The sequence below is a fragment of the Malurus melanocephalus genome, unplaced genomic scaffold, assembly GCF_030028575.1.
Source record: "Malurus melanocephalus ecotype Western Australia unplaced genomic scaffold, MMel_1.1 scaffold_228, whole genome shotgun sequence".
Lineage (NCBI taxonomy): Eukaryota > Metazoa > Chordata > Aves > Passeriformes > Maluridae > Malurus > Malurus melanocephalus.
In genome coordinates, this window is record NW_026623460.1 from 156,890 (window position 1) to 179,604 (window position 22,715).

A 22,715-nucleotide genomic window follows, 5' to 3' on the forward strand; every position below is an offset into this window, starting at 1 on the left:
AGGCATGATTTGCCCTTAGTGAAGCCATGTTGGCTGTCACCAGCCATCTCCTTGTTTTTCATGTGGCTTACCATACTTTCCAGGAGGATCCTGCTCCATGGTCTTGCCAGGCACTCAGGTGGATGGAACTGATGGCCCTGTCATGGCACAGTCTTCCTTTTAATCTTTTTTAAAAGCTGGGRATATGTTCCCRCTTTTCCAGTCACTGGGAACTTCACYAGTCTGCTGTAACTTCTCAAATAAAGTGAATAACGACTTAGCCCCTGCTCCGCCAGTTGTCCCATCAGATCTTGGGCACCTTCAGGTTCCTCAGATGGTCTCGAACCTGATGTTCTGCTGCAGTGGGCGTTTCGACATTCTCCCAGTCCCTGCCTTTGCCGTGTGCATCTCAGGCGGTGTGGCTGGAGCACTTGCTGGTGAAGGCTGAGGCAAAGACATCATTGAGTACCTCAGCCTTCTCCACGTCCCTGGTAACCAGGTCTCCTTTTTTCTTCTGGAGAGATTGAACACTTTCACTATCATGAAATTGGTTTCTTTTATCACCAGCATATCTATAGAAGAGGCTTTTTGTTGCCTTGGATGTGTCTGTATTTTAGCTCATCAGGACTTTAGCTTTCCTGACCTGATCACTGGCTGCTTGAACAATCCCTTTGTATTCCTTACAGGCCACTTGTCCTTGTTTTCATCCAATGTAGGCTTTCTTCTCATGTTTGTGTTCCTGCAGGAGAACTGTCCTCCAGGAGATCCCTATTCATCCACATGGGGCTCCTGGTATATTTGTCTGGTTTCCTCTTTGTTGGGACAGTCTCTCCTGAGCTTGGAGGAGGTGATTCTTGAATACCAACCAGTTTTCTTGGGCCCCTCTTCCCTCCAGGGTTTTATGCCATGATTCTCTCTGAAGCAGATCCYTGAGGAGGCCAAAGTCCTCTCTCCTGAAGTCCAGGCTAGTGAGCTTCCCGTGCACTTCCCTTGCTGCCCTGAGGATCTCAAACTTCGTTTTGTGGTCCTTGCAGTTGAGGCTGCTTTTGAGCTTCACATTCCCTCCCAGCCCCTCCTTGCTGGTGAGCACAAGGTTCCTCACAGTACATCCCCTCCTTGGCTCCTCTRTCACTTGAAGAAGGAAGTTATCAATGCATTYCAGGAACCTCCTGGATTGCTTTTGCCCTGCTGTTTTCCCTCCATAAGATAGTGGGGTTGTCAAGTGCCCCAGGAAGAACAGGGCTTGTAAATGTGAGTTTTAACTCTCTGTAGAAAACCTCATCAGCAGCTTTGGGGTATGAAGAGGTCAAAAACTAATTCAGATAGAAATTTCCATTTTGCAAATTGTTTTGCAATTGCAAATTTGCTTTTGAAAGCAAAATTGTTTACTGAGGATGAAACCTTGTATAGCTTTTCTGAGAAGGAGCATTTCGAAAGGAAGCGCTTCAAAAATCCTTACATGTTTTTCTTTCCAAGCAATCAGAAAACAAAGTAACTATCCCCGGTTAAAATCTCTTAGTAATAATTRGATCCTTTATCCAGGCCAGCTACAAATTGACTACCACAGAGAGATGAGAGCTTTAGTCCTTTCAATCCTGTTTCTTTTCTGCCTGCATATCATYGAAACACAGCTGTAATTGTTCTGATGTGATCCCTCTAAGAGTTGAGCTTTTATTCAGGAAAAATTGTTATGTTTGAGGTGTGCTTTGCACCAGGGCAGTTATCCTGGGATGATCATGTCAGTAAACATACCATACAGGCAGGACTTCCTGAAAATGCCCCAAAATCAGCGGTCAGGTTTCAAGCAGAAACAAGAAGAAGGTCCTTGGAGTGCTTTGCTTCAGCCAGACTCATTCAGTGTAGCTCAAAGACATTTACAGCCCTCTGGTTCCTCTGCCTCTCCTGATGGCCTGAAAAATGGTCAAAGCCCAATTCACATCATCTGAATCCAGCTTTTAAAATCAAGGAATATAAGAACTTTTAAGACTGGAAAAGAAAGAATCTCAGATTGTTAATTACTAAAAATATATATATATTTTAAATAATTTTTACTTCTTTCACAACTACGCTTTACTTCCTTTGCAAACATGAAGTAAGTATTCATAGGGAAAACCAAAGCATGCCTAAATTTCTGGTGCCAGGAGGTAACATAGTGGTCACTCTTTCCATGTGTCTGTCTTTAAGAGGGGATCTGATTCAGTCATTTTAGTCCAGCCACATGAAGTCCAGAAACTTCAGYTAGCTTGCAACTATTTTTTATTCTAGCTCCGTAATTCCCTGGGAATCAGAGATGTTCTCATGGAGTTAAAAAGTAATATTTGTGTGCGGGGACCCTGGAGATTTCCTTGTGCTCCTGCCAACAGGAGCGGGTTTGACCATGCTCATCTTCATCCCAATATGTTTGGACTCTTGACCAGGACAGAATCCCCTGCCCTGCACTGAGGARACTTGCTCCCAGGTTGTGCCATGTGGAACCTCATTGTAGCATCCCATTTTTCAAGCTGTGCTCCTGAATGTGTGTGCCTGCTGGGGCACCCGGTCCCCTCATCCCTCCCTTACCTTTGCAGCACCACTGGCACTTGTTTATGGTTTAATCTCATTATGGTGCTTAACCYTGCCACAAGTGAAATATTAAATAGTTGAACAGAGCCATCATATATCATCCTGCAGTGAAAAAGTCTGAAATTTTAAACTGGCTTCCTAAAGAGAAATGCTGAAAAATACGTCTCCAGCATAAAACACAGCTCTCCAGAAGAGGTGTCTTGCTGTGACTTAAAGAACTTTCTGGTAGCCTGGATGCTTAGAAAATACACGTCAGAAAGAACCTGTGCTTCACTTAACTGTTGCCTTACTGTTGATTGTGTTTCATCCCAGTGTCATCTCAGGTCTTTAATGATTGTTGGAAACACTTACCTTGCATTGGGCCCTATCTGTGATCCCTTGCAATGCAAGGAGTTTGTGCAGGACAGGGTTCTGTAGCTGATGAGGGATCTGAATGAGAGAGACACAAACTTTGTGTCTGCTCTTKTGGAGCCTTGGCAATGTCTCTTGCTGTGGTGGGTTTCCTTGCAGATGGAAGAGCTTGGGTTTTAGTTCAGTCTTTTCTGGAAACAACTCTGTACTTGATTTACAAAGTTAAATTAATGGGACCTGAACAATCTAGAAGCAATGCACTCAGAATAATTATCCTGGTGATCTTGATAACAAATGGGAAGCATGCTCTGAGGACAGAAAGTGATAGGTGCTATTTTTCTCAAAAAAAAAACCATTCCTAATTGGGCTTCCCATCTGTATGGCTGCATTTTCTGTTCCTGTGAGGTTTTTAAACARACAAAGCATGAGACCTTAATGAAGAAGCCATCTCTAGCTGTCATGGTACCTATCCCTCAGGTCCCTTGTCACAGACACACCTTCTCAGTGCATCTGGGGCTCGGGTTTCACGTGGCTTACCCTGAAGCCCTGCTGTCACAGCCCCTTGCCTTGTCATGGGGCCACCAAGCTGAAACGCAGCCCTTCCCCAAGTGAGCACAAACCATGCCAGCTGTCTCAGTCTTCCTTCACCCTTTTCTGCAGTCATGTTGCACTGTTTAATGTGCTCCWGTCTGCCCTGTGGCTGTGCTGAATATGTGCTTTGAGAAAAAGCAGTGGCTGTGTAAGCACTCAGAGCAGCTGAGGAGAGGTCAGATGTACCTGCTACAGCAAGCAAACAAGGAGGAAAGATAATCTCTGCATGGTTTTGGCTGCCATGATTCCAGGTGGGGCTTATAACAGTGTCTATTGTCTCTTTTTATTTACTTATTTACATGCTTCTTTTATTATTTATTTGCTTATCTCCCCACATGTACCCCCCTGATACCCACAGCTCTCTGATGCTTTAGGAAAACTCTCTTACTCCAGGAGCTGTAGGGAAAGAGGAGACAGGCTTTTTGACGGCACCATTCCCTTTGGTGAGCAGGCTTTCTTAAAGATCCTGGCCTCAGTTGTCCACTGCAGTAAGGATTTTATGAAAAGAAAAAACTCAGGCAAATTACCCATTCCTGTATGGCTGAGAGGAAACTTAGGAAGAGGTTATGCCATCAGTCTCCAATGCCTGATCACAAAAGGTTGTCAATTGCAGCAGACAGATCTAAACACGATGGGAAAAAATAATGTGTTTWAATATTTTGTGTCATGAATACCCATTACCAAACTATTGGAAAAYTCTTGGACTAAATGTAACCTCCTTAAAAAAAAATTAAGACGTCACTTCCTTAAGATATTTCTAAGAAATGTTTTGTTCGTTTCCTGAACAAAGAATGGCAACAACAAACTTGGCAGCTCTACAGGATAATATTTAATCTTCTTTATAAACATGCTGTTTGCTCTTGAGCTGGCTAARCTTCACCAGCTAGGATATTTTTTTTGTTGAATCATACATATGAAGCTCTGACAATGTAAAGACTACAATCAAGTTTCAAGTTTTTCAGCCTGGCTTAATTCCCTAATCTGGGCAATGCTTGAATCATATCCATCTATCATTCAGACGTGCTCCTTGGGCTAAAACAAGTGTCTTAGACAACTGGAAAAGCAACAGAAAGTTTTGCTGCTATATAAAACCAGATCACACATGCTGGAAATGTCTGTTTGTCCTGTTCCTGGGACGGTCATACCATACAAGGACACATCTATCTTGCAGCAGAGCAGAGTAGAATCTCTCATGTTTGCTGAGGACCACACCTCTCCTTTGTTCTGCAAAACAAAAAAAAAACCCACATAGGGAGACTCTGCATCAGTCTGAGCAGAGTCGGACTGCTTAATTCGCCTAATGGAAAATTAAATACTACAGCATCAGTCAGGAACACGTTTCAAGAAGCTGCTTATTTCTAGATGGACCTACCTGTCACACRGCTTATGTCTACAGCCTCTCTCTGCATTTCCATATTTATTCACAAATGGTTAAGGTCATCTAACATTAACATGCCCGCTCACACTACAGCCACGTGAATAATCTTTTTATCCTGTTTTTTCAGAGATCAGGGAAGGCCTGCTGGCAAAGAAACAAGTCTTTCTATAATCTCGGTACGTGTCCCAGTAACCTCTTTACTGAGGCTGGCAAGAGCATCAGCAGGCCAGACCCAGACATGCTGGGTAGCCTGTGCTAGCTGGGTCAGAGCCAGGTGGATGGCTGGGGAAGCTGCACGAGAATATGACAGCAGGAAATTCAGTGTTTGGAGAGGCTACGGGTGAGGGTGGGCAGGACAAAGGAGGAATCCTGTAGGAATGTTGACAGTGGTCATTCTTGCACTTGTGTCCCTTACAAACTCTGCTTTGTCAACCCAGGAAGATGCTTGCATGCACAGAGGAGAATAGGCTTYGCTGCTSTKGGAGGCTTTCCCCCTTGTAGCTGATCCACTGAGTGGCAGGGGGGCTCCAGGTAGCTGATTCTTTACTCAGAATCACTGCTGCCTCCAGAKCTCCAGATCTGCCTGAAAACATCACCCTTTTCGGACCAAGAGAACTTTCTGAAATGTAGAGAGCAAATCTGAGACGCAGCCAGCTATGCTGGCATCCTAATGGGAGTGTTTGGGAGAGCATCTGACTCACAGTAACAGGTGAAAGAAGATATTCATGGAACTCTTTCAGTAGGCCATGGGTTGGTTATATGTGGATTTGAGAACTTGGACAACCAACCTTTTGTGTTCATGTTTTTCCAAGGCACCAGTACTGAATGGATAGAGGGAGAAAGTAATTTCTTATTTATAAATACCTGTAACTCTAAGTTGTTAATGTCTCATGGTCTTCAAGCCCCAAAATGCAAAGACTTTTGGCAAAACTTCAATTTTGCRAAGATGTCAGTAGAAGTGCCTTTGGTGTAGCCCTACTGATTTCAGTGGAATTACACCAGGGATCATTAGTGGCTGTTTTCTAGGGCATAGAAGMCCATAATTTCCTGGAACAGTCCACATCCAGAAGTGTTTCTTAAGAGCAGCCACATTTTACTGCAGGAGGCTGTCTTGGGTCAACTTTTGCCTTTTTATTTCTCCTCAGGGTTATAATCTTCCTTGAACTCAGGAGAAAGAGGAGTGCTCCACTTCAGCAAGTGCTGCTTTCAAGGAGAGATAATAATGATTGCCCCTAAGCATTTGCAAATACAAAGAACACACAAAGCTTGTTTAAAGGACTACCTCAAAAGGTAGCAGCACAGCAAGGACTAGGGCTTTTATATTGTCATAAAAAATCATGATACATCTGGCAAATGAATCTGGGCCTCAGGTTAAGACACTATCACCCTSTATGTGAGACTGGAAATGTTATTCTTATGAACAAAGTTTATGGAAGTTGTTTCAAAATCAGTAAGACTGATGGTTAGAATTAATCAACTTTCACAAAGCAGGGAGTGCAGAGGTGGCATGGAATAAGCATAATGATTCATGAAAAGGGTGCTAAAAAGTTTTACTTGCTGTAATAAAAYGTCCTCTGATGCTTTAACTTTTGATGTTGCGTTAAAGCAAAATGCAGCACTAAAAGTAGAGGTTTTCTTTGCACATACAGCATTAATTGTTCTGTGTGCATGTAAGAAATTATGAATTATTTCCTTGCTYGCACCAAATGTAAACAATTTAAAGCTGTCAGGCTTCACTGTCCTGAAGCATGAAACTAAAATAAATAGCACATGAGACTGCTGTGTGCCACTTTTATGGCCATCATTGTGTCTGCTGCRTTCAGACATTTGGCACAATTTCTTTCTGTCCTGTCCAACATTTGTTAACTCATTTCTGTCCTCACTATGGTCTGGTCACATAATTGTGACCTGATTTCTTCTTTTTTTGCCATGGTGCAGAAGTCACTCTGCTTTCCATGTTCGAACAAATTAAGCAAAGTGAAGCTCCCAGTTATTTCCTCAATCCCAGTTCTCAATTCTGGGCAGACAAACCAAATGTCTGAGACAGCAGTGGCAGCCCAGAGGATCACAAGCCCACTGCCTGTTCCACTTCACTAACAGAGAGCCCTTTTAATGGCATGAACTACCTTTGGCTGGAGGATTTAGATGTGAGTAAATTGTTCTCTTGCAGTTAATCAGGGAATACSTGTACCAAAGAGTACATAGCATAGCTGTTGCTCGGTCAGTGACGTGGTTCCTTCTGAAAGTGCAGCATATTCACTGTATTCACAATATTCACATATTCCAGTATGGCAATGAGTTGTACAAATATCTGCATTTTTACAGTAGTGTATCTGGCCACTCTCAGAGCCCTCTATCATTCTGACAAGATCTAATCATGCAGCACATCTTTTATGCATAAAGAAGCTCTACAGTGCAGTGGAGGGTTAAAGCTCATAGCAGACTGTGAAGGAGAAGCAATGCTGAARTACTAGCTTGTGGCCATTTTAATAACAGGCTGTTAAGCAAATGCACATATTGTTGAGCAGGGATAACTCATACAGGTGGGTATTTTTGGGTTCTATCCTCATGCAAGCCTTCTCTTAGCAYATTTGAGAAACACCTCCTATTCTTCCTGGTAAGAATGCACAAGATTTTTTTTTTAAGGATAACCTAAATTTTATAGCAATGGAGAACAAATGGCAGCATCTCTTTTGTTTCCCATCTACATCTGGCTCTGGTTTGCATCTGTCTGGGTTGCCTTGATGTGGGCTGCCTCACCAGACTGTGTCATATCCAGGTTTGCCCAGGCCCCAGTGCAGCTCTGCCRCCACCTCCCTACCCGTCCTTGGTCTCACCTTGTGTGCCAAGGCCTTCCCTACGTGTTCCTGATGAAAATGCCTCCTTGGGAAATGTTTGYTCAAAGCAGTGAGAGACTCTTCCACCCCTGCCCACTGCACAAGTTGTGTGGCAGAGTAGAAAATGCTTCCTGCACAGCGAGATGTTTGACCATCGTCCCCTGGTGTATTCCTGCCTGTTAGCCTGGTGCATCTGCAGTGAGTGTATAAATACACATGTTCTCAGCAGCTTGGCAAGGAGACTCTCTGCAGTTTAAGAAATGCTTTTATAAATGTTTCCATTTCTCGATCTTCTTGTCTGAATTCCTCAGCATAGTATTTAGGAAATGCCTTAATTTTCATCTTAAAAAGGAGAGCCAGAAACATCAAAGCTTCCGGTTTTCCTATTTTAGATAAAATATGCTGACACTTCACCCAAGAGGGAAGACTTTTAGTAGATCATAGCATTCTTGTCTTTAAATATGTCTTTTAAAAAATCCCATTGATGCTTTCCAGTTTCAAATTCATGCTATTAATAGGTTATTAAAAAAAAAAAAAAAAAAAAAAAAAGGCTTCTGGGAGAAAGAAACCATGTGATTTTGTAGCCAAAGTGTTTCATATAAACAAAGACCAAAACAGAGGCTGTACAAAATACCTTACTTTCCTGCTGTACACTATTTTTGATGTACAGCAGTTGTGCTGGAGGGACTGGCTTCTCCCTATATTTGCATCAGCATGGAGACTCTGTAGAAACACATTGAAAAAAGCCTGGGTTTTATCCATCCTCCTGGAGCGGGACTGACTGTTAACGTAAAGTCTTCAATGCCAGTGCTGTCCAAGCAGCACTTTGCCAAAAACTTTATTTATTTGCTTTTGCTGGAGCCATATCTAAAACAGGTTTAGAGCAGAGAAGGCTGTCTTCTTCTTTAGAGTCTGGTCTTTAGAWACTCTGGGATTTTTTTCCAACTGAGTGTCACTCAGGATTTCRGATTCAAGAGCACAGCTGAATATGATACATGCAGCAACAGAGTTCCTCATGCAGCTGGTCCACATTTCAAAGAAAAGGCAGCAATTTGCTAAAGAGCTGTCAGCCTTCACTAGCTTTGCACTGAATCTAATCCAGCAGGTACCCACTGAGCTGTGCTAGTGAGATGTTGAAGGCCAAAGCACAGGTTGTTAAATATTTAGCCCCTCAAGACCTGTAAATCCACCTTTGACTGTCTCACTTTGTTTCTTCGTGAATGTGATGATGTGAGAGTTCTCTGCTGATAGGAATTTAAATAGCACAGTGGGTCTGAATGAGGTGATGAAAATTCTGACCAGTAATTAGCTCAGTTGAACACAAAAATCTCACTACCAGYACAAGAAATGTAACAGGGAGCACTAATAGATAATAGTGCCAGGAAAAAGGGTAGCAAACTGCCCAAACTTTGGCTGGAGATAGCCACTCATAACGTTTTGTCAGCTAACCCCTCAGAGGCCATGAGCAAAGCTGAATTCAGCCAGATGAGGTATGTTACCAGCATCAGTGGGTCCAACTGTTGAATGCGACTGTATGGTACAAGAGCACGAAATTTTGTCTGTAATGCAGAAGTCCTAATTCACACAGAAATCATGGTAAATCTGCCTAGATGTCCTCTCATGCACAGCACAGTTAAAGTCAGGGAAAGCTTGAGTGATTTATAATTTGCTTATGCATTTTGTGTTGCTTTCTGTCTGCTGCCTCAGTAAAATCTGATTGCCTGTCATCAAATGGGTCATGGAGTGACAAAAATAGTTGGTGCATAGATACTATCTCTCTCTATATATATACACACTCAAAAGCTAGCAAGAAAGCCTTGTCTGTCATGTCAAAATGTTTCTATTTTGGGCATGGTTTGAAGCCTGCTTTTGGTGGTAAATGTTTTTTCCCTTTATACATAGTTTGCACAAGTCAGGTTCCATTCCAGCAGCAAGCATGGCATTGAAAAGACACACACACAGCGTGTTTGGGCTGCCTCTGAAATCCAGTTTCCTTGAACTGATGATTCCCTGATTAACTCCTCTTTGCAAGAGAGGAGCTGGTTCCTTGAACTAGCATTGCCAATCACTTTGCAAATTCAAAACCAAGGCTTCCTTTTATGGGCCAATGTAAGGGAAAGATTGCAATACAAGGGTTGTTTCCCTGGCTGGACATTTTYCCCACCAGCTCAATTTCCTCCTTGCTGCGGGGCAAAGTCCTGCTTAGCTTTGAGCTCCTGATCTTCCTGATCCTCTCTGCTGCCTTCCCCTGTCAGAATTTGGGCCAGACAAGAAACACAGGCAGGTATGCTCTGTAAAGTATGACTTTCATCCACTGGCGAAAGTTTATCCATCCTGGATAAGCTGCAGCTGTACTAAATGGGGATCCGGTGAGGTTGTAGCCACATTTTCAATGTAGCAAGCACAACAAAAATCCCAGAATAATTCTGTTGGGTGAAGGATATGGATGAGGTGAAGGATRTGATTTTTGCAAGAGTGTTGTTGTGTCATGGGTTATCCACAGCTTCTGGAAGACTTGTGTTCATTTGCTCCAATTTGTGTATGCCCAGGAGATGATGTGTGTGTTTTTGTTTTCATATACATGTGTCTGTCTGTCTGTCTGTAAATATATGGAAACACATCTGCTGTATAAATAAAAATTAACATCTTAGATTGATTTAATAGCAKGCTGATGTTATACTCCATGAAAAACATTACAGTTTAGACCACACTGAATTTTCATTTTTGCAGCTTTAAATRGTTTATGACTTTAGTCCTTCCAGTACATGCCTCATCATTCACAAGAAATCCACACTTGGGTTCAAAAATGTCAGATCTTGTAGGACTTGCTAATTTGCTAAATTTAAACTTTTGGTTTCATTAAGATCTAAAAATAACTTCATATTAAGGCATTGATGGTAAAGAAACTGTACAGTGTAAAACTGGCACTCCTCAATGTGGAAGACATGACATCTGGATAAACATCTGATTGCTTGGCTATTACCAACAGTCTGAAGCAGTAAGCAGAAACTCAGTGGGGACAATCTAAAATTCAGAAGCAAAACCAGCTTCTTCTCAATCKTCAGATGGTTTTGTTCAGTCTGTACCTAAGATATGGGATTTTTTTACCTTACAGTCAAAAGCTCTTCGGGAAAAATGGCTGCTACAGGGAATTCCTGCTGGCTCTGCAGAAGAGGAAGAAGCCAGAAGGAAGCAGTCAGAAGAGGATGAGCTGAAGGTGAAAAAGCTGGAAGAAAACATACACAGGTAGGGACAGCTTCCTTTAGCTTTGCCTGAGAGCAGTCACTGCCATTAGGGATGGAGACTTTCCTTGCCCAGGTGCCATCTCTGGCAGCAGCTGATGGCAGCTGCCCAGGCASGAGTGTGAAAGGCTGTCACACATAGAGCCAAACACGCCCAGCATTTGTCTCCTCCGTTTCTGTGTTGTACAAGATAGAGTCATTGTGTTGTCTTTGTGTTTAATGGACTTTTATGGATTTCTTTCATGAGGTGGCTAAAAAGAGGGCCAAGTTTCCCTTCAGATGCATGTGTATGACTTGATCAATGCTCAAGAGATTCTCCATTCCTTTACACCTCCTACAGCCAAAATGAGATCAAAGAGCATCCTTTTGTGCTCACTTCACTGGTGCAAATAACTTTTTGAAATGCAACACCAGATGCCACCAGCAGATCAAATACCTACTGCATCCTAAAGCAAGGTGGTGTTAGAGTTACGTCCTTTTATCAGTTTCCCATCGCAGTTTGAGTTGACATTTGTCTTGTTTTTTGTGTTTGCCTTTGTTTTGTTAMAGAGTGCTCTAAAGCTCGTAAGGAAAGTGCTTTTAATACTCACAGGGCAATTTCCAGAGSTTATTACCATTTAGGCTATGTAAAATTAGAGTTTTTTCAGCTGGCAAAAGCTGGTAAAAGGAGCCAACAAAACTTTTACAAATATGTCAGCTGAGGCTACAACACAAAAGAAAGGGAATAGGACCAGTAGTCCGAGGGTTGAGGTATTAACCTAGCATCGGCTGGACTCAATTTGCCTTATGGCAGGTTTCTTGTGAAATTTCTTGGAGAAGTCAATGAGAATATTTCTTTGGGGATGCACACAAGCAGATTTACCCTAAGCTTGGACTATGCTAAATGGCTACTATGTGAAAGTTGTAGATCAGCATGAATGTAAGACTCATCTCATGCTGCTGATCCTTGTCCTGTGATCCATGTTAATTGAAACATGTTAATTAAATTGTGGTAACATAAGGCAAGAAAACTTTTTCTGGATTTCGTATGATACCTGATGTTTTACTTGGTAAATTAATACTGTATATTGAAAGAACACATGATCTGTGCTTCAGAAATATGAGCTATAATACAGATTTCATCTAGTGCTGAGTGCTGTAAGGTGCTAAGTGCTCTCACCACATCCAGCAAAACACATCAGAGAGTGGCTAATTTCAGCTATATGTGCATCACCACTGAAAGCAGTGAACCTCTTTGCTTAATTAGTTCAAAGTGTAGGATGAAGGACTGTGTAAAATTGTTTGCTTTTTTCCTTCCTTAACTTCAGCCATGAAATCAAGTGTTTGAATATTTGAAAGTAACGAGTTTTCTTTGTCTGTGGCCACCTGTCTGTTAAATRACAGGTCACCTGCTTGCTCCTGAGTTGAAGTGACACTTGTGTGACAGCCTCACTGATACACTTAACTTCCCTGTTGTCTTTCTAAGGGAATTCCAAAGACAGTAAAAGAAGTATTTTAATTGAAATGAGAAAATATTACATTTGAACTGTAGAGATCAGACAGCAGAGGTTGAGGCCATTGGTCTAATTACAATTTACATCCATGACAATGTGAGACATCCAGAGCCCATAGGCTGACAAGGTAAAGGGCAGTAGAAGGAGGAAGAAGAGAGAAGATGTCAAGCACATTATCCTGAGGAGTGAAGTAAAATGGACTCATCCTGAAAGCATTTTTCTTGCTGCCTGTGCACTRCATTTTCCCTCTGCATTCCCAGGAGAGAATCAGAGGGCAGGATTACAGGGGGATCACTCATCTGTTTGTGCGTGCAGGGGATCAGTGGCCCTTTGGGAGTCCACTATGCACTGTCTAGGGGAACCCTGTGAAAAAGCCCAAACCTTCTAAGCACAGCTGACAAAGGACAGACTAAGCTGTTTCACCAGGAGCATAGAAAATGAACACTTCAAGATCAGCCCTAGGGCTGACTCCACAGGACCGTAAAACCACAGTGCCATGGATCTTGCATATTCATTAGTGTCACACTGCATCGWATGTGTAAGCAGAGAGCAGCTGCACTATCAATATGTCTGTGAAAAAGACTTGTGACACACATACTGGAAAACATATATATAAAAATATATATTATAAAATCTATATCCTCTAGGGTTGGAGTGAAGCTTATATGTGAGGGGCGATGTCCAGTGCCTGCTTGGCAGTCAGTGCCCATGATCCTACTCTTAAAAAGGTGGAAAGGCATTCTTCCCCTTCCTCTTGCAGCAGAGCACCCCATCATCATGACAGAGAGCCCCATTTCTTCTACACACAATGAAGCACTCAAAARGATTCCTTTCTCACACCTCTGCTTTTGCTACTTGAAGAGCTGTGGTACAAAAGAAGTATCCATCATTATTTGCAGGCCAGCTGCAAAGAGTGGGTCTGACAAGATGAGTGAACTGTGGCACTTAGAATAGAAAACTGGAGGGGAAAGTGTTTGAGGGCAGACTGACATTTCTAAATGAGGATGTGGGCTCGTGCAGGTGGGCTCATGTAGCTGGTGGGCTCAGAGGATGTGTGCTGTCCAGAAAAGACCAATACTYTGGAGAGCCAGTAGCGCTAGCGCTGTATTTGTAGGTTGTATTAAAGGCCTTTCTTGTTACAGAAATGTTTTGGTTGGGTGTTGCTCACTCTAGTTGAGTTGACTTCTCACTAAAATCATATATTTTGCAAGGTGTAATCATGCTTCTAATGTTTATTCTTAAGCCAGTGTAACCAGTTTCTCTTTTGTGTGGGAAGTGTTTAATTTCAACTGAGGCAGTAAAATTGCATGTGTACAGTCTGCTTCTTATTTATTAGACTTCTGTGTTACTTTATCATGATACAGGAAATCATATACATCAGCTTGCAAGGATATATCCATATGACTCAACTTAGACATGAGTAAGTGTAATGATTTAATGAACTGCCTTGTCTGCAAAAGCATTTTGAAAAAGAATGCCTGCATTACTCAGCATTTTTGTGTACTTCATGTCAAGCAATGGAAAAATATCGGCATCAGAAAAAGTGAAGCAGAAGCAGGAGTAAAGCAGAACAAATAATGCCAAACAAATAATTTAATGCTGTTATTATGCTGATAGTTATCATCAGGAGGACATAGAAATACATGATGTGCATATAAGTTAAAAATCAGGGAGTGCAAGATGARGACATGATGCAGGCATATGGATGGAGTAACTGTGGATTACAGGCAGAACAGTGATTTGACAGCTGGGATTAGTTTAATGTGTTTAGAACCTTTGTAACCAAGAATGCAAAGTGAAAATCAAGGAGTTAAAAGAGCTGAATTCATTTTCATCCTGGATTTCCAGMACTCCTGCTTACCTGACTTCGATCTTCAGAATAAGACAAGATACCCCATGTAAAAATCCTTTGTCTCTTGCATTTCTTTTAAAAAAGTGGTTGGTCCAATGGACTTAACAAGAATACTGAACCCCCTATTCAACATTCATTGAGTCTTCAGTGGACTGGATGTCTACCCATAGTGGGATRACATTGTTTAATGTTTGAAACCTGGCTGGTAGATTGGTGGCAGCATTGTATCAATGTCAGAGTGAAGCCACACATGGATGTAGGATATCTCTTTACACAAAGTGTTCTTAGACATAAAGAAATTTTWAAGTATTTTGTTTTGTTATGTTCTTGTACAGGTCCTGGGTCAGTGTTAGAGGAAAACAGACATTTCTCTTTTCTGAGGCAGAAAACAGACACTTCTGACATTTCTGAGTTTCTTTCCCACAGTTACACAGTGCAAAAGTGATCTCTTGTTTTTGCAGCTACCTTAGACCTGGAGTAAATGATAGTAAAGGAGTGAAAAATCACTTTCACAACTKAAAACCATTTCTCTTCCCTTAAACTTGCTCTCCAAATCACAAACCTGAAACATATMATTCAGGATAGCATTGATAGAGATTCCCAGTCAACTTCCACAGACATATTTTTGATATAGTGTGTTGTGAGTGAAACAACTGCTGCAATGTGTTGAATGCCTCCCATGGTTTGGTTTTTTGCCACATGGTGGTCTGGTTTTGTTGCAGCAGTGAGTGGAAAGTTGGCATTTAACATCTGGGTATTAACAGGTAGTATTCATAGAACAGAGCAGCCTGCCCAAAGCCTGCTGTTCCTTCACAGCATTTCAAATGCTCACAAAACTATTTTGTTATATTAGATTAAACTGCAGTTCATTCTGGTGCCCTGTGTTTACTACAAAAGGTAAAGAGTTTTCATTTTTCTGAAGCTTTTTGGCAGCATGGAAACAAGAAATACTCAGTATCTTCCTCCTTGATGGTGAGCACTGGCATGAAGTACCAGGACTGGGCTTGTTGTGGTTCCTGGAGTAAAGGAACCCACTTTAGCAAATGTTCAGCAAGTGGCATATCCTTTCAGTAATCAACAGTTCACTTKGGATGACGAAGTGCCCAACATCTCCAAGGAGTGGCAAGGAATAACAAATTATTACTTTAGCCTTTCTAGACATGTGGACCAAGCAGACAGCTTAAACCAGTGGATTCTGGGTGCCCAGAATGCACACACAAGAGCCACTCGTGGCAGCTTGGCACAGTGACAGCTCTTGGGGATGAAGCAGTGCAGGACAGRGGTCAAGGTGTACGTAGATCCTGTGTTCTATCTTGTGCTGCAAAAGCGCTTTGGGATTGTGAAATGCTTCACCTTTCTGCATGCTGGTGAGGAGCTGCTGCTGTGTCACCTCTAGGAGAAAACTTTTCCATGATAGTACAGGAACAGCTCCACGGTGGGAGGGTCTATGCTTTGGCCTACAGGGTGTGAGCTCTTTCCTGGGACAAGCACATCCTTGCTGGTTGCTGCTGTCTTGCTGATGTGGGCAGGTAGAAAATGCAAGCAAAATTTCCCTCCCTCACAGAAGCACCCATCTCAGAGAACTGCTGATCCTCTGTACCAACAAAACCTTGGAAAATATTTTAAGGAAATGCTGAACTGAAAGATGCCCAATGAGAGGAACTGTAGGTGAAGCACAGTTTTCATCCGAGAAAAACATTTAACCTGACGGACCAAAATAGATGGTGAGTATAAGCTTACATGATGCAAAATAGATTCTGAATGTAAGCTGAGTACACATTTACCACCTCACTCTTTTGTTCCCTTGCACAATATCTCCTTACCAGCTATTAAACAGAAGTCCAAATTTAACTGGAAGCAGATGCAAAATATCATAGAATTTCTTCAAATCTGGCAGAATTGTCTTCTTCTTCCATTGCTGYGATTGAATCTTTACAGGTAAATGCAAGATTTGAGTTTTGTCAGAGAGGCTGGGGTAGGCTCTGAGTAGAAAACTCTCACCAAGCCGATTTGATATGCAGAAAATAAAACCTTATTAATATATCTTATCAACAGATGGTGATTGCCTCACAGRTCTGTGATGCTAGATGGGGTCTACACTAAAGTCTCTTCTCACTGAAGAGTCCAACAAGTACAGACTCATGGTTCAGCTGAGGTTATTGCAGCCCCTGCATCTTTAGCATTTTCTCTCCTGCATGTGTCCATTCTTTTATTTCTTTCTGATGCCAGTGTTTGTTTCCTGCATCTTCTTTATGGGATAAAAACCTGAAAGTTTCAGGTGTGGACCTCTGAATATAATTAAGTCTATATTTGACTGTCAGTAATAGTCTTCGCATGACAGAGAGAGATAGAGAAAACTTGAGACAGATGCAGCTGCACTCCTTCCAGAGAAGGATCATCTGATGTTAAAACCAGCTGCTCAGACCTCCCCTAGAGCAGACAGTGCAAGCTGGGACTAGAGGTGCCATAAACCTCTCCTTATCAAGCTGGAATATCAAGCTGGGTACAGGAGCAGCTGTTCATCCCCAAGCCTTCTGTCTAGTTYTCCACTAAGATTGATCAATATCAGTTCTCATATGCTGAAGGTCTGCAGAATCCAATTTCAGCAACCCCTAGGAGCTGTGGTTTCCAGAAGAGCCCAATCTTCACTTCCCGTTGAGCTCCTGATGGGATTTATTTTCCATGTGTATGTGATACATTTCTTAGGAAGACAGGGGCCAAAACAAAACCAGGCAAAAAGCCTCAACAACAAAAAATTCAGGTTTTCAAAGGAACCTGCTCTGCAGTGTGACTAGAGAATTTCTCAGAACTTGCATGATGATGTAAGAAAAGCAACRAGCTAGGGTGGCAGTGGATTTGAGGTTTTTCTTATATGGCATAATATATTCACATGTAACACTTGAAAAAAAAAGAAACAAGTCAACACTAAAAATAATAGCACAATTTACTATTTCAGCTCTGTAACTCAACTCTTACTTAAAATAGCAGAATTATAKGCCAGAGCCTTAACAGTTGCTTAAGTGCTGGGATTAGCACTAGCAATCTCTGGGTTTTCCATGACTCCTAGGCATTGTTAGATTGTAATAATGTAATAATTTCTATTCATCTTACAGAGTGGGTAAAAGGATCAACTCTTCAAGTGGAGCACAGACTCCCTCCACATCACCTGTGTCTGCTTTCCTTAAATATGTGTACCATATGTGGACCTTGATAAAGATACCTCATTTGAGAGCCAGATATAAAAGAAATCCCAAAACCTGCCTGTAAAGGGCATCRCTTCTGGTGCCTCTAACACTTCACCCCTGTCAGTGTGCTGCAGATTCAGAGACACGTTCCTTGAGAGCACAAGCACATTGTCAGGGTGTCCTGGTTTCAGCTRGGGCAGGGGTAATTTCTTCTCGTGGTGTTTCATCTCCAGCTGGGCTTAAAACCATCACACAAGGATGCATCTTTTAAGCAAGATAACTTTTGTGAAGTGCCACCATTTCCAAACGAGTTAACACTGGATCACATGCTGCATCCTCCTTGTGAAAGGGGCAATACTTCTAGGTCAGGTTCARTAGGAAACATGCAATTTCATAACTGTGACCTTTCCAAAAAATGGACATTTTGTACAAAGCTGCATTTCTGTTGTCATACTAGATGAGATCAGTGAAAGATTATCAAGTGAAAAACTCCACAGCTTCCTTGTCTTTAACATTTCAAAGTTAAGAAGTGCACATTTCAATGTGATGGTGTTGGCAAGATGGGGGAATCTCTTCACTGAGCATTTGYTACCTTATGTGTTGGATCATCAGACTTAGATGCAAAACCATCTCAGATCTTCACACTTCTTTTAAGCCTACTAGAAATAACTGGGGTTTCCTGAAGCAGTAAACTGTATTATTAGTGTGGAGAGTGGGAACTGTTGGCCTTCATTACGTCCAAATTAAGTATTAATCATGTTCCAAATGGGATAGTTACCTGGAGTAAAACAAAACTGACTAGTTACATTTATTTCTACATTCTTTTCCTTGTTATGCTTACTGTTGTTAGGATAGGTTGGTTGGTTTGGTTTCCTTGTATGCCAGCCCTAACACAGGATGGTACAGGTGAAACAGCTCCTTACATACGGTCGGTTCATATTGAACTTGGTAGATGGAAAAAGATAAAATTGTGGAAATTCTGTAACAGGAAGACAAGTTTGTGTGAAGGTAATCTACATGTGCACAATCTTGAAAGGTATGATGAACCAGGAGTGTATTTAGAAAGAGAAGGCAGAGAGTTAGGTAACAGCATGAATTTGTTTTATTGCTTTACAGGATTGTTAAATCAGAGGACTTCTCTCTTCCCTGCCAAACCACTCTCCATTTGCTGGCCATAAAGAGGCCAGAACATCCAGGGTGTACACACTCATGCTAACACACATGTGGCCACAGACCCAGAGAAGACACAGCTGCAGTTCTGGTCCTCAGTAGTTCCCTTCCCTCAAAGGGACAGGTTCATCCTGYTGAGCTTCAGGGGCTTAAATAAGTCACCTACATTGGATCATCATCTCTTGTGGTTCCCCATGCAGTCAGTGAGGGAACAGCATCACCTCTGTGCACTCTTTAAGCCTCCCTCTCTCTCTCTCTGGAGTTCAGGTGCCTCAGCTCAGTGCCTCAAGGGCAATGTCTGGAATTTACACCTCGATGTTGCTTCCTGCACAGGCACCCCGTGCTGCGTCTCTGGGCACTATCGTGATGCAAATATTCACAGTAAGCATTACTTGTGTGCCTGGTGCATCATCTGTTTGTCACCCCAGGCTGTGCTCTGTCACTCTTGCTGGTCATCAGCACTGGCACGTACTTCTGCAGAGCTGGGCTAGCGCTGAGCAGGTGCAGGTGAGGCAAGGTGCAGTGTCTGGAGCCACCCAGTGGGCACTGGCAGTCTGAGCCTCGATTTTAAAAAATCTGCTGTCTGAAAGGAATGTCACCTTTCCTGAAGGGTATKTTTACTGCTGTAGTATGTGAATCTTAAGGCAAAAAAATAATGCAAATCCCTGTTGATGGTCTGCTGAAGGCAAATAAAAATGTGATGTGCAATGAAGAATCCAGATTGATAAGAAGGGGAAAAATGTAATGGATTTCATTGAGAATTTGCAGTTAAAGGAAAAAGAAAAGTCCCCAGAAGGCATATTGAGGAGCAGACAGAAGTCTGCTTGCACAYGTATCATGGTCTCACTATAAAAAAGCAGATAAACTGTTAGCAGAAGCCCAGTGGGTTGAGAAAAAAAAATATGTAGACATCCAAGAATACAGTGCATGACTGAGGTGGTCAAAGTAACAACAAGGGACATTCAGGGCACTTGGACCAGCGTGTTACAAAGGTAAAACCTGCTCAATGCCATGTGCAAGTGAGGGGTTAAAGGCTGAAATGGTCTATGGCTCTGTAGTGTATGACACTGAGCAACCAGGACCCAGCACAGCTTGCTGTGAGAACTCTGAGCTGAAAACTGACTTGGTGTGATGTGTGTGCACAGGAGCAGCAAAACATATGGGGAGAGGTAGGGACTGATGAGTGCAGACAGTGAGAGGCTTCATACAACAAATGCACGTGGATTAAAACCATTTCAAAGTGAGATTTGCATGGCATCTGCTGTGACCTGTTGTGGCCCCAGGGGGAAAAGGATTTGACAGAGATGTCAGGGGTACTGCCAAGCAGCAGAGGAGGGGGGAGAGGGAGGAAAGAAGGAAAACTCGAACATTTTGCAAAACCTACAGCATGAAAAGTTAGTTCAAGGTCAGATAAAGCAGAGTTTTACCAGGGATTTCCATGTAATCAATATCCAGAGCTGCAATAAGGACTCCTGAACAAAGCATGTTGTGTGTGTTGCAAAGTTTGATCGGCAAGGTCAAACCACTGGAGTATTGGTTTGCAACTTCAGAATGTCATTAATGGCTTACAAAGAATATTTGGAGTGAAAGGTAAATTGGAATTTACAAGGCATTGGAGTCAGATTTGGACAATGTCYTTGCTTCTTTTTAGAAGTGCTTCAGCCAGTGAAGACTACCTGATATGCAAGGAGTCATAGCTATGAGACAGTGGGAGAAAGCGATATACTGAAATAACTCTACCTGGATACTACAYGTGTAAAAGAATCTCTAGGTCCCAGCAACATGGATCTTCTGGGGCTTGAACAGGGATCTGTTCTCCCTTCTCTGTAGCTGTCAGCCTACATCAGGACAAAATCACCCAAATACAGTACCAGAGTAATAAGAGGGCAAGTAAATTCAAAAACAAAGTACCTGCCAAGGAAAAGATGCTCTGAAACAGATGAAGTTGATTCTGAATAACTGGATTACTGGTGAAAGTTAAAAAAGCTGTGAAAACATTTTTTTAGATTGTAAATGATCTGGAAGACCTGGCAGAGCATTACTATGCTCATTCTATCCTATTCCCAGGAAAATTTAGTCCTCCATATGAAAGTTCATTAAATTACGACAATTTTTTGCTAGAACATTTTTACTAATGCAGCTACACAAGCAAAGCTTCCCTTTGTGGATTGATGTTTTTACCAACAAAAAGCATGGACACTTAAATGGACTGAGTTCTGCAGGCAGAGTTTGTTGTAGCCATAACTCTCTACTGGAAAACATACTGAAATAAAATGTTTTTAATAATAACATACCTTCTGGGCAAAACCAGCACATCAGTGGGAAAGTTTGTAGTCAGTTGCTAGTGGAGAGTGTCATGGGGACCAAGTCTTGGCATCTTGAWTTTGTCTAGACAATGTAGGTGGTGCAGAGTGTGTCTCTGAGAATTGCCTCAAGGCAAGAAATCAGCCATGAGAGGATGAAGTGTAGAATTATCTCTAGGTTAAACTCTTTCCTTAACCAGAGACTTCTTGCATTATTTGAAGCAAGGTACTTCAGCAATTCTTCCACATCTCCTACTTCAGTGTTCACTTGTGCAATAATTTTTGCCACACATTTAGCATGATGTGAGCTGGGCTGTTTGGTGCAGGAATTGTTTTTCATTGTATGAAGGGAACTTCCCTGGTGCCCCTTAGAATACTGAGTGAATTTTTGCTCTTCATATTTCTTCATGTTTTTCTCTTATTTTGCAATGGCAGTTGAGATCTGGTGCCTCTAAAGACATAGCTTGAGGTGCCTCAGGCCCGTGGTGTGACACAGCTGCATAATTAAATGGGTAGCTCTGTTGATAATTCCTCAAGGAGCTTTATTTTCRTTTAATTCAGCTATCAAAATACAGTTCCCAAACAATGGGTTCRTCTCTTAATTCAAATAAGTGACCAGAGAAAATAACTTACAATTCAGTCTTGGATCCCTAGCCTTTTACTAGAAGTCTCCCATTCAGCTTTAATTTTGTGCATTTTAAAAACATACTTAGAAAATTGCAAAAACTGTTTCCTTATATGAGTTTGTCTTTAGCTTCGTTTCTGCTCTGTGTATTTAAGGGTAATTATAATCAGGACAGTTAATTTCATGCAAGTGATCCTCCCAAGAACTCACACTGCAATTAGGAGATGGGCTGGCAGTCTGGTTTGCACTGAGATGTTTTTCTGTAGTTCCATCAARTAAAGGAACAGTTGTAAGCAACCCAAGTAAGGTTTGTTGGGACTTTCAATTTGAAGATTAAGTTCCAAAAGAATAGAAGTGGAATATGAAATACTACTAAATTACAGCGAAGGGTTGAGGTTTTCCTCACTTGTCTGGTGACCTCTGAGCTTTGTGACTTGGCACACTTGGAATAAGCCCAAAAGAGTAGAAGGTTCCTGAATTTAGTCATAACATCATTATTACTTTAGAAAACATTGCAGCAGGAGGAAAACAGTGAAGATACCACAGGATTTTCATGCATACCCTGTTTATGCTCCAAAACACGCGGAGCATGTGGCCCTTACCCCATTGGAATCACCTTATGGGGAGAGCTGTGGAGAAGTGCAGTGGCCAAGAACATGGTGATCCTCAGCTCTGTTTTCTTCTTGTGCAATAACTATACTATCATTTAGACACAATCTAAAATCTTCTGCCTGACAAGGGCTACAAGCAGCATCACGTCAGATGTAACTTGTTACATCTCATGTATCATTGCTGAAAGCCCAGTTTTAAGGCTATGGGTAATGTTTTATCATCTTCCATACAGGCAGCAGTAGCCAGCACTCCTTTTATCATCTTTTGGATAAGCAATTTCAGGAGCGACCACCCTACATTCAAGACCCCCATGTAATTCTCTGCTCTTTGCTACTTAAAATCAGCTTTGCAAAAGCAAATCATCAATCATATTGWAGCTATGTCCAGAAGAATCATCCAGTTGTCCTAGCCCTGTTGATGCTATGGGGGAGATTCTTTCATGCATATGTAGCATCAAGTGTCAGGTAAAGAGTCCAGCAGTCGCTGAAAACTGYAGAGATTCCCTTGAAAGAGGAGTTGAAAATGGTTTTGTCAA

The 22,715-nt window shown here is 41.9% G+C and overlaps 1 protein-coding gene across 4 annotated transcripts in view; it reads left to right on the forward strand.

Moving 5' to 3' along the window:
- PALM2AKAP2 (PALM2 and AKAP2 fusion) overlaps positions 1–22,715 on the forward strand; it is a 252,737-nt gene that overhangs the window by 51,002 nt on the left and 179,020 nt on the right. For all 4 annotated transcript variants that reach the window (XM_057374544.1, XM_057374546.1, XM_057374547.1 and 1 more), the window contains one exon: positions 10,814–10,944. In XM_057374544.1, the coding sequence (XP_057230527.1) occupies positions 10,814–10,944 (131 nt within the window). The remainder of the gene's footprint in view (positions 1–10,813; positions 10,945–22,715) is intronic.